Source organism: Rattus norvegicus, chromosome 7, assembly GCF_036323735.1.
Source record: "Rattus norvegicus strain BN/NHsdMcwi chromosome 7, GRCr8, whole genome shotgun sequence".
In the NCBI taxonomy this organism is placed as follows: domain Eukaryota; kingdom Metazoa; phylum Chordata; class Mammalia; order Rodentia; family Muridae; genus Rattus; species Rattus norvegicus.
Window position 1 is genome coordinate 61,139,147 of NC_086025.1, and position 13,336 is coordinate 61,152,482.

General features: G+C 36.9%; 1 protein-coding gene across 6 annotated transcripts in view; it reads left to right on the forward strand.

Moving 5' to 3' along the window:
• The window catches only part of Tafa2 (TAFA chemokine like family member 2), a 475,889-nt gene that overhangs the window by 311,162 nt on the left and 151,391 nt on the right, over window positions 1-13,336 (forward strand). For all 6 annotated transcript variants that reach the window (XM_063264598.1, XM_017595215.3, XM_063264601.1 and 3 more), the window contains one exon: window positions 11,227-11,333. In XM_063264598.1, the coding sequence (XP_063120668.1) occupies window positions 11,227-11,333 (107 nt within the window). The remainder of the gene's footprint in view (window positions 1-11,226; window positions 11,334-13,336) is intronic.

Here is a 13,336-nt window from a genome sequence, read left to right on the forward strand (position 1 = left end):
TCAGCAATGTGGCTGGATATAAAATTAACTCCAACAAATCAGTAGCCTTCCTTTACTCAAAGGATAAGCAGGCTGAGAAAGAAATTAGGGAAATGAAACCCTTCACAATAGCCATAAATAATACAAAATACCTTGGTGTGACCCTAACCAAGCAAGTGAAAGATCTGTATGACAAGAACTTCAAGCCTCTGAAGAAAGAAAGTGAGGAAGATCTTAGAAGATGGAAAGATCGCCCATGCTCATGGATTGGCAGGATTAATATAGTAAAATGGCCATCTTGCCCAAAGTAACCTACAGATTCCATGTAATACTCATCAAAATTCCAACTCAATTCTTCATAGAATTAGAAGGAGTAATTTTCAGATTCATTTGGAAAGGCAGGAAATCCCAGGATAGCAAAAATTATTCTCAACAATAAAAGAACTTCTGGGAGAATCACTGTTCCTGACCTCAAGCTGCATTAAAGAAAAATAGTGATAAAAACTGCAGGGTATTGGTATAGAGGGTAGATCAATGGAATAGAACTGAGGACCCAGAAATGAACTCATACACCTATGGTCATTTGATCTTTTACAAAGGAGCTAAGATATCTAATGGGAAAAAGATAGTATTTTCAACAAATGGTGCTGGTTCAACAGGAGGTCAGCATGTAGAAGAATGCAAATTGACCCATTCTTATCTCCTTGAACAAAGCTCAAGTCCAAGTGATTCAAGGACCTCTACATACAACCAGATTCATTGAAATTATCATCACTTCTTCTCCACATTTTATACAGCCACAGGTCTCTGTACTCTTCACAGTTCACCTGAAAGGCTCATCCTTCTGATTAAGGCCTAAAGTGGTAGCTGTCTGTGTTTATTTAGAAAGTGGTTCCATGCTATGTCATGCTTTTAATTAAACAATGAAACGAATTTCTTAGTGTCTAGTGATCTCTCCTGACGTGTGCTTCTGAGTGGCTTTAAACTACCAGGTATAGATCCTCTCTTGTGGAACGGGTCTCAAGTCTAAGCAGAGAGTGCTTTTGATGGTAAGGCTCACATATGTTAATGTTAATGCTTTTCAGGGAATGGCTATATTAATTAAATCCTCAGAGTTTTACGTTACCTCTGATCAGTCTCTGCATTGAGGATTATTCAGTATTAGAGTGGTTTGATGGTAAAGCTATTTTTGTGTGTTGGATATAGGTGGTTAACTGGTTGGTATTCAATGTATATTAGCCATGGTGAATGATTAAACATGAAAATAATTATTCATATTTATAGCTGTAAGTACAGTTTAAGTGACTGTCCCTTTTGGAACCTATGTTCTATCTGAGCGAATACCCTTTAAGAGCTTTTCCAGTATTTTCACTTCTCCTTTTAATACTTTTCTGAGTTGAAGAAGGAGAGTGGAAAAGAATTTTTTCCATAGTTTCATCTTCTAAGAGAACAGGAACACATAAACGTTTTTAACTAGTCCCAGTAGTAACAGAGTGGAGAACACGTAGGGCTGATTTCATTACCATTATTCTTTGCTTGAATAAATAGGAATGTTTTATTTTAAAATGAAATAAAGTACTTTATATTTGAAAGTTTGAAATTTAGGTTCATGTGCATATCTGTCACACATGCATGCTTTTAACATATATGATCTTCAATTGCTATGAGAGTCTTTTGATTTAGTGATCTATGTGTGAGTACATATAGGAGGGGGGTTTTGTTTTCTTATTCTTTGTAATGGTGCTCCACTCAGGAGCTGAAAAATGTTGTCATAGCTGATTCATCCCTGAGTGAATGATTGGTGGATAATGTGCATCCACATTGCGCCTGCCTGATCATATTTTCATGTAACATCATTGCTGTATGCATACAAGGCATGGCAAATGTGAGGGTTTCTAATTGCTAGCCTCTTTGCTTGTAGTTCTTGTAGTGCAAGAGATCAAATATAAAATGAGGTTTTGTTGAATTTAGATTTCAATTACACATCTTTCTTTTACAGATTGTGTCAAGATTTTGGCAGTAAGCATACATTTTATATTAAATTATTTAAATCAGGATTGTTTTAAAAATAGTTCTCATACACTTTAAATTTCCACCCAGTCAAACTCAAAGTTTTGCATAGGCTTTTTTAATGTCATATATTTTTACTACAGTGGTTTTCCATGAAATCTCATATTTTGGTCATACAGTGTAACCTCCTCATCTTTTCATCCCATGGAAAGCAACAGATTTAAATTGTGGAAGCAACAGTTCACATTCTGTTTTGTAAATCAGTGAACAAGTGTTAAGGTTGAATCACTGAATATAAAACAAGAAGGCAGAGAAGTATTGTAGCTTAGGGTTAATGTTGAGAAGTGAAACGAGACAGGTTGTTTAACTTTGATGGATGGCTGCCCTCAAACTATCTAGAGCCACTAGAAAACAATGAAACACATCATCTGATCATGCCAGAATGAAAGGCACATGTTTAACATGTCTTGTTGGTATATTACTATAGAAACAGATAAATAGGTAAATTCGTTATTCTGTACTGAATGAAGGAGTTTATCTAACATATTCTCAATGACTGTGCTGTTGGTAACACTTGCAGACTGCTTACCCCATGTCAAGATTTGACACGAAGGGCAGTTGTGAAGAGAGGGTCAGTTTTTAATAAGAAGTATCTGTCAGACTTCAAGAATTCATGAGAGAACTGAAAAGGTGATTCTAGGAAGAGAAATGGAGAAACAGACTCAATGCAGAAGGTGATCTGTTGAGAATAGTGTTACAGTTACTGTGAAAACCCTTATCTTCTGTACTGTGTGAGAGCAATGTCACAAGTAACAACTACCCATTGCTTTGATGCCCCATGAACTTCATCAATTTTTCATCTTTGATGCTGAGGAAGATACTGAAAATACATAATTGTGGTTTGAAGAGAAGGCCAACTTGGAGAATAAGTTTCTTGGAAAGACTATCCTAGGAGATTTCCTAGAGAAAAGTTAAACTTCATCAAGGTTCTGAAGCACATTTGAGACCAGTTCAAAACAATGTAAAGAGACAGAAGAAAGGTCTTTAGAAACCATTCATGCCATTAAATGATTCCTCTTTTCTGGATGCTGAGGGGCTAGATTAGGTAATACTTGTGTAATCCAGATTTGGAGACCCGTTAGAATCCCTTCTCAGAAATATTTGGAGCTGAAACAAAAAGTCCATGTTGAAATGAACCATTTCTCTGATCACTGGTAAAATTCCACCTTCCTAAAAAATGAAAATTTCTCATAAAAAGAAACCGGAAGAGGAAGAAGGCAGTGTTTAATATACTTCTAGAAAGAATAAAAGCGAAAAGCCAGGAATCAACATACTGTGCCAGCTATGTCAACTGCAAAGCAGAAGGTTCTAAAAAGACAGGAGGAGCAAGAGTAGGAGAAAAGGATAAAGAGACAGTGGAGGTGGGGAAAGAACAGAGTTCAGGAAGCCCATTCTTGCAGGGGCAGGAAAATCCGTTGAGAATAACATGAGCCAGGTCACCAAACCAGACAAGGTTCACCTCCTCAAAGATGACTAAGCCAAGCAGTATCCCAAGAACCAGGAAGCATAGAAAGAGTCACACTTGATGTCTGATCTGTGAAAAGCGTCCTCTGTCTTCCTGCATGAGTGACTAGAGGACGGACTATTATCAAGCCTTTCAACTGTTCAAAGAGAAGCACATTTGAAGAAGCAGATTCTACATATGTGCCCCTTACACAGCATGCCAAAGCCTTCCACAGATGAACACCTAGCAGATGTCGTATGAGGAACCAGATGAAAGAGATCATCCCATTACCCTCCACATCTGTGACTAAGATCTCATGAGACACCCATACTCCAAAATCAAACTGTGAATCAAACATAGCCCAAGGCCTGTGACCTGCAGAAGTAGTGCAGCATGAGTCTGAGGAGTCCAAGAAACTGCTCTCATATACACTCAAAACACAGGATCTTGGTCCCAGAATTCTTGAGAGTGGGCCATTGGCACCGTTGGAGGCAAGCATGTTCTTGCCAGCCATTAGCTGGTAATAGAAGCTGGCGCCCTGTACTACGAGGCATGAAGAGAACCTCTTCTCCAGACACACACACATGCGTGGCAGTGTACCTGACAGCTTCCGGTGCCAGTTTTTCCAAAGATCATTTTTCATACATTTGTGAAGCTAATGGAGACTCAACTCATACAGAGCTCAATTAGACATCTTGTAGTTTTCCCCTTCAAACACCAATCAACCCTTTACTATTGGCCTTAACTCTGGCTAGAATTTCAAGTGTTTGTTTTAATACAATCTAGTTCTATTTCACCTTATTCCCTCTCCATTTTACGTATTCATTTTAAGCACAAAATAAAGGTATGTAAAGCATGGAGAAAATGTTGAAATGAGTGCTTTATATCGACGAAATCATTGACATCCCGCAAATTCACGGAGGCAGATGCTATGATCCAAATAAAAGACAAAAGTAAAAGTTTGTGAAATTAAAGGACATTTCTCTCACAGGTAGCACATAACAAAAATGATATGCCTGCATGCCTGAATGGAAATCCATACCAAAGGTTTTCACTCTATAGTAAAGTCCTCATCGGGTCTAGCTAATATTAGAATAATGGTGTCTGGAAGAAATAACATACTTAGCCTCAAATGTATTAACTCAGTTTGCCAGAACTACAGTCCTTATGAATGATAGATTGTAAAATATTCAAGGCATGACCATTTATTGCCTTGGAGAGCCCAGAAGTGGCATGAGTTACTGTTTACTCAGTATCTCTTGTTCGTTTTCTATATAACTGAAAATCAGTCCTCGGTTTTAGCCTTTATACTTTTTAGTGCACATTTGTCTATGGTGCAACTCATGCTACAAGGATCCATTAGAGCAGGTTGGACATTGTCTAAGATCTGAACATGGTCTACAGATCCGGATCCAGGAGTTGTCTCTTGTATTCATTAACTATTTTGAAGTTACTCTTCTAGATTATCATATGTAATATGGGAGTTATAATATATTCAGATTTGAGTTTAAAGGTCTAACATGAGAGCTGGATGGGATGGAATATTGAATGAATGAGTAGACTTTTCAATATAAAAGTGTAACAAGTCTTCAGTTAGTGCACCCTTCTTTATGTGATTCCTCCTTAAGGAGAATTGCCTAGACATAAGATCCTAGAGCAGTATACATTTGTAGTTTAATTACTAGCTCTGGAATACAAGTATCTATATTTTGCTAATCTATCTGAGATTTGTCTTTTCAGTGTTCCTTCCATTTTCATTATTGTTACACATTTTGCCTTACAGGCTTTTAGATTTTGGATATATTCCTAAAACATAGCTTACTTCTTCATCTGTGATTAAAGCACATGTTCTTTCAAAATGATTTTTCTGGGACTTTGATTTTTAGATTATCCCTAGGAAGAATTTTGTGGCCTAGACCCTATTATTTATAGAATCGAAAACTCAGGGCTTCCTATGTGTTGGATGTTTTATACTCTGTGCGAGTTATTTACAACCATTCTACCAACACATAGCAGTATATACACATTCCATATGTGCTTGCTTGGGTTGAAGTTGTTAGGTAAATTTGACAAATTCATTCAACTACTCTGCCTTGGGGTCTTGGGCCACATTTGGGTAGATATTCTGATTTATGCCTACCTTCTGAGGGACAGTACTTTGGAGAAAGAGTAATACCTCACATATGTTCTTTTAAGTTCAAATGTCACACAATTTCCTATTTATTATAGTGACATTTTCTAAGGAAATAGATGGCATTCCATCTTCTAGATAGGGAAGGTGTGTGTGTGATGCAGAAGCAGGTGAGTGGAATGTAGGTTATTCTTCATCATTTCAGATGTCTCCCTTATGCTCCTATGTATCTTAGATGGCTTTGTCTTTTGGCTTATTGTTTTATTGTGTGTCTGGTTTGAGTATTAGAGCTTAGAACTTTAGAATATTGTATATTTCTGGAGACATCATTTAAGTGATAATACATTTCTTTCCCATAACAATTCAACCTGTAGGTGGCATTTCTTTCCCATAACAATTCAACCTGTAGGTAGCATTACAGAAATCTGACAATTTTGTCTATGTGCTGCTAGGAATAAATCAATAGTTTTCCATGACCACCAAAATTGCAGTATTGTGAAGAAGAGAATAAAACTATATAACATAGGTTCAGCATAAAACATTAGTATAGCAAGCATTCAAAGTATTTAGAACAACTATTTCAGTTCAATGTGTTTGATAGTATGGTTTCAAATACCACAGTGTAATGATGGATATATGATATTGATTGAAAAAATTAATAGCAAAAAAAATGATTAAAATAGAATGCCCTATACAACATAGTAAAGCTGGTAGAATTAAAATTCTTTCTGAATTCATTACTATATATTTTTATGCATTCTGCATGAGCACACTCTTATACTTTTAAAATTACAATCAAGATTTATTTTGGTGTGATTATGTGTTGTGTGTATGTGTAGTTGTGTGGGACCATGTGCATGCAATTGCAGTTGACTGTGGAGGACAGAAGGCATCAGATCCCCTGGATATGGAGTTATAGGTGGCTGTTAGCTGTCTAGTGTGAGTGCTAGGAGTTGAACCTTGCTTTTTTTATAAAAGGAGCAAGTACTTTAAAACCACTGCATCATTTCTCCAGTCTGTCTTGTATTTTAATATCTGTTTGATCTATATCTATTTAATATCTATCACCCATCTATCTTTTACATGTCTACATATTTCTGCATATGTTGAATATATATGTATATGCATAAGTGAAAGAGAATTTGTGGTAAAGTCAGCATGTTTCTTGAAAGATAAATCTGCTCTATTTGCCTCTCTTCATCTCCCACTTCTTCTTTGAGCTTTACCTTCTGTTACCCACCACCATGAACACAATAATTTTTGTGCCCAATCCTAGTTGGTGTATGTAGTAGAAATTTAATCATTAAGTTAAAATATATAACAAAATGTCTTCACTACAAAAGATTCATCTCTTTTATTCTGTTTAAAATAACATACACCATCCATTCACTAAAATCATCTTGAAGTCTCTGATCCACATGATGTTCTAGTTGCTTGAGCAGTACCTTGTAGGTAGAATTTCTGCTTGCCAGGAGATTATATTTTAACAGGAAAAGAAGAAAATATGCATGTAAACATGTGTAGAGAAACAAATGGGATTACTTCAGATTCTAATAGTGCAAAAGATTCTGCAGGGTGTGGAAGAAGGAGCCACAGGTGGTTTCCAGGACTCTGAAGGGTGGGATTGTTAGGAGGTACCCTCCATGGAGGTAATTGTGAGTCATAGGATACCACACAAAGACTGAAGCAGACTCTACAGGGCAGAGCAAAGCTTTAGAAAAAGACGACGCATAAGTATGGGCAAGAGCCAAGTTGGTATAAGATCAGAAATGGTACCTGAGCTTAGAGAGGCTGAACTCATAGGGTTTTCCTCTTCAGCACCAAATTTTGATTATTCTCTCCCTCCTTTCAGTGGGAAAATTCCAGATTTTCCAGCAAATGACGACGTGGTGGTATAACATGAGTGACATTTTATAAACATCATCCTGGTGTCTAGAAGAGGGGCACATTGCAATGGTTGGTTTGCATGTCAGGGCCTATGACATTGTTTGAACAATGAGTCAATGTAGAAAAATGTCATCATTAAACTTTGAAATATTTTGTCAGGTGTGATATTAATCCCTACATCTATAGCCAAGAGGAAGGTGGGTGATTGACCCAGTCCCCATAGTCTACTTCTACATTGTCCTTTGTTTCTGCATTATTTTTTGTGGACCAATTAAGCATACTTTCTGTTTTCATGAGGAATTTATTTTTCTCATAGCAAACCCGGTTTTGAATTCTGGATTACAAGTCACGTATTTTCTTTATATGGGAGGGAGTGGAAGGACTACAAAAAATATCCAGAAGTCAGTCTAACTCTCAGCGACTTAACTGCAGCACGTGGTTCAGAAGGGAAAGGTGTGAGGCAGTCCAGAAGATTTGTCAGCCCTCCAGTTTAGACAATTTTTTGCTTCCTCATCTTTCATTGCCAAGGTTACCATTTCTCATTTATCCCACATCCCCCATATTCCCTGATAGCTGCTGCTGCCCGGAAAGTGATTTCAAGGTTTCATTTTCTATGTGCTCTTACCCATTAGCTTGCAGTTTCTGTTCACTTTTTTTTTGTGGTTGGCAATTCATTGAAATTTTGCTGTTTTTACAGATGAATGTGACAATTCTAATTTGCGGTAGAAAACTTTAACTTGAGATCTGGTGGGTACAAAATAGCAAGAAAGGCCTGTGGATTCCTCTTCTACCTTCATACCAGGGTATAAGGAAATGTAGCTCTCAGCTTTTTCCCCTTCAGCTCTTGTCCCTTTGTCAAAAATTATTAATCACTCCATTACAACATTTTGCTCAAATTTATTATTTAAAAGCAGAAGAAAGCTAGAAAGAGGAGTTCTCACTTTTCTTCTTTTGGTTTGCCTTTTCTTGTCTCTTTCTCTCCTCACTTTGATCCTATTTGTCACTCCCTAACTACAGGCAGAGATGATTGACATGCATTGACTTCCTCCCTGTGGTAACATATTTGGCTAAAATGTTTTTATGCCATTCAGCAAATAGGAACTTAGCAGTTATTAAACCAGAGACTAGATTGCACCCTGCATTCTATGAAATGCATGGTTTCACTGAACTATTTCTTGAGGATACTAATAGCCTATGCTACTGTGCTACTCTGTAAAAGATAGTTCTGGAACATGCCTCAGTGGAGGCTTGTGTAATCGTATGCCCCTTAAAAACTTTATTCAATAATGAATCTCCTTAAATTTGTTGAATCCAGAATTTTACAAATATATTTATCTAATTTGTCTTTCACTACTGCTGTGCTAGAATTGCATGGAGCCAGGGCTTGGGGAATCACAGTTAGTTCCCTAACTGTGCCAGTCTGATAGACAGCAAGTACTTGTTAATATTTAGTGAACATTTAATATCTGTTGTGAGGTTTCAAATATTAGATAGACTCTTTCATGTAGTCTTCTACCAATTATTATAATTACAATCAGAATTATTGAAAACCCTACCTTACTGCCAGTAAAAATACTTAAGTAATTTATTCAAACCCATATAGCCAAAAAACAAGAAACTTGATTTTAGACTCAGTGACCAAATTTAAATATTCAAATATCTCTCCCTTTGTATACTCTCTTTGACATGTGACATGGTGAGCCATATATTTTATATAAATATACCATTGTACAGTAGAAGAAACTTAAGGAGGCCCAACAGTTACGGGAGAAACTAAAGCTACAGACTCAAAATATCCCAAGTTAATAAATATTTATTTGTCTTGTTGCTGTGACATAGACCTATCAAAAGCAAGCTGTAGGAGGGAAGGGTTTATTTTGACTCATAGTTCAGGAGTACAGACCATGGTGGTCGGAAAATCAGGCAGCAGGACCTGCAAGCTTCTTATTACATTGCTTCTTCATTCAGGAAACAGGATGAGAGATAACTCTTGTTCAGAGAACTTTCTCCTTTTTACATCCAAGATCCCAACTGATGAAATGTTGTCATCCAAAGTTTAGATAAATCATGGCACCTCAATTAACCTAATCCAGATAAACCTCCATAGTCATATCAGAAGCTTGTGTTCTAGGTGATTCTGCCAAGATGACAATATTAACTATTGCAGCCATGATCGGGAACCCAGAAAGCATGGATTCAAACCCTGAGACTTGGGAATCAATGTTTTTAATCCTTCAAACCTCCTTTCCCAGCATATAATATATATAATCTTCCAAGCTTAGAAATATTAAGACATCCATATTAAAATATATTCTACATCAAGCTATTTTTTATTCATTGCTTCATATAGAAGATGCTCTGAATGTGTATCCGAATGTTTGCTACCCCTAGTCATGGATTTGAAGGCAGGCTGAAGGTTGTTTTGGCAGTGAAGTCATGAGGAAAGAATAATTTAGTGACCTCAAGGGGAAGAAGAACCAGGCATCGCCAAGCAGGGGCCCAGCTTTGGAAGCTGTAGGAAGGGAGGAGAGGCTCTGCAGGCCCAGCGAAGTTGACTTCAATATAGGATCTAAATTTGAAAGACACTGGGACACATGTGTATTTTGTCCTTGAAAGTACATCTACACGAAATCTATTTTCCTTGGTTTTGCTTTTGCCTTACCATTGCAGTAGCTCAAATGAGGATTTTAAAAGTGTCATTCTGGGTATGAATTTTTACTCTATTATCAAATGTGACCTTAAAAAAATTCCAAATTATGTCACCTACAAAATGAGGGTAGACATTTTATTCCAAGAAACAAGAGCATACTATAAGGTGCTTGAGAAAGTAGATGCTAATTTTTTGGTGTAAGAGTATGAAGAAGCAGTTGTCTTTTCTCTTCTTCTTTTTTCTTTTCTTTTCTTTTCTTAATTGTATGAGTTCAGGTTGAAAGTGTTAACTTTTAAAAAAACTCCTACTTTTCACATTTTCCCTACTTCAGCTGAAGTACAATAATTTAAATTCAACAATGTCCAGTCTCCTAATGCACAGAGAAGCTGGCAAAAAGAAAGCTATGTCATTGGATGATTTTCAAAATACAACCTCAAATGATGTTTGAAATTACTTTATTCTGAGCAGGATTCATCTAAGCAATTATCAAACACTTATTTATTCATTATGTTTTTGTGTGGAAGTCTGTCTGGCATTGAAGAAAGACTCTTGAGAGGTGGGAAAATAAACAGTGTCATTCAAACGTCTGTGTCTTAAGTTTTCTTAATAAATTACATTTACATTTACATGAAGAAGGGAGTGACAATTTTTCCAAGTTGTTTTAAGTTGATAAAAACTGACAAAAGCAAGATGGTTCTTGATTCTTGAGTCATATCAACATGCTTCATTTGGAAAACTATTCCCTGTTTACAGTATATACAGTTGGCTACAGTGTCTCATTCCTGTGGTGCTCTCTTATCTTTGGGAATCTGAGATAGAAGTTTGTGAGTTCATAACCAGCCCAGGCTACATAGTAAGATCCTGTTGTAAACAACCACAACAACAACTACACAATCACCACCAATGATGACAGTGACCATAGTAATGTAGTTTTTATAAATAGAACCTTCAGTGTGAGAAATTCAATGTTCTGGGATTACCTATGTCAAGGTTTCAAGGAAGGCTATTGTAGCACAACTACAATGATTCTATGTTCTTAGGACTCGTATCTCTTTTCTATTGCAGGATGAATAAGAGATACTTACAGAAAGCAACACAAGGGAAGCTTCTGATCATTATTTTTATAGTGACCTTGTGGGGGAAAGCTGTTTCCAGCGCCAACCATCACAAAGGTAAGTTCCCTTGCTTTCCATGCTGTCTGTGTGAGATGGCTCCTTTAAACATATTGTCACATTCTGTCTTCACTGGTCTGTTCAATTTTATTAGGTGTGGGTTCCCTTAGCAATTTTCTTTAAGTAAAAATGCAGCGAGCTGTCTTCAAGATGACTTTGAGAAGAGAAACATAGTGTTTCCAGGATTACTGCCAATTCTGCAAATATTGTCCAATGAATGTAAAATTCCAACTCTGTCTTCCCTCTGTTTTAAAGACAGTGATGTTAAAATGTTAAGTTGGTGTGTAATAAAGATGAATTTGAGACTTCCCTTATCTTCATAAAGAAAACACTTTTCATATGCATGTCTTAGTCATGTGTACACAGTATATGTAAAGTTTTCTTTTAGATACTTTTGTAGACCATCACTTTTCTGGCAGCATGCCCTTCTGCCCATGATTTGGCCACCATTTCTACCAGGATCCCCAGTAAGTTCTGTTCTACAACAGAAAAGAGTGAGAATATTTGTCCATATGTATGTGCTGTCAGCTCAGAATTACTCCCTTTTCTCCTTTCTAGCCATTAGACTCAGCATAATGAATGGCCGCCTTTTCCAAATGAGTTGAAATGGGGCTATTTCTGCATTATGTCTACCACAATCAAGAATTCATAACCTGAGAAGTCAATTTAGATTTTTCTGTGAAATATGGTTTTGCTATTCAATTCTCTGTCCACTATAAAGGCTAGCAATTTCCTTTCTTATTCTGTTTTGGGGTAAAGGAGGAATTAAGAGTGCTTTGAATTCTCTAATACTTAAATTATTTAGACATGTGCATTTAATTAGCATCACATGACCCATTAACACAGAGATAACACAGAAGCAATGTGAGAATTGAGGTCTATGTAACACACTTCCCCTTGCATTTAAAACCAATAAATGATAATTTATAAGATGGAGAATTTTGTGGAGCGTTTGTTCCTGTTTTGTAATCCTCATTTTTACCTATAGAGGTGTGCATGCTTGTAAATGCACAGTTCTCTCTTTGTCGTTAATGGTGCCTGTGGTTCTGTCAATCAAACTTTTCATCCTCTTTAGTAATTGTTATCTTAGTTTCTTTTTCTGTCACTGTGATAAAACACCCTGACAAAGAGCATCTTAACCACAGTTCCAGGGTATGGTTGATTGTCGTATGGAAGTCATTTCAGGAGGAGGGAGCTGGTCACATTTCATCTATAATCAGCGACAGAGCAACTCATGCAATCTAGGATCTCCTGCTCCTATAATGGTCCTCCTGACAATTATGATGGGTCTTTCTCCTTCAAATAACAGAAGATGATCTCTCGTAACCGCACCCCAGATCATTAGTTTGTCAAGTTAAGAGTTGACAACACTAACCATCACAATGCTATCTGTACAAAGTGGAAAAGATTCTGTGGCAATACATCACCTCTGCTTCAAGGCAACAGCGAACCTGGTATCTGAAATCAAAGGTGCACCTAGTACTTGTTTCCAAAAGGGGAAAACTCTCTGAGAAAGGCTATGCCTGGTCCTCAAAAAATTCTGCCCATCTATACTTTCCATGACAGTTAGTTACTCCAGGGCCCATTTCCAGGCTTTAGAAGCGAGAGAAGCAGAGAGGAATGTCAGGAATGGTGGGTGTCAGAACAGCACCAGCAGTGTTCCTGATAGACATGCTTTCATGGTCAAAGCCAGGGGACACTGTCTAGAAGAGATTCATTCATAACGACTTTCCACAGTATGAATTGCATGCCACTGTTAGAGATACTTAAGAATCCTTACGCCATGCTATGTACTCCGTTAACTTCAAAACCACTGTTTCTTACTACTTACTAACAATATATTTTGCATTTTATTTATTTATAAAAATAAAAGAGTACTTAAACATTTGTGTTTCTTTAAATTATGTGGATATGTGTGTATCTGTGAGTACAGCTGCTTATTTAGTCCAGAAGAAACCCTCAGATACACTGGAACTAAAGGTACATGTGGTTGTGAGCTGCCT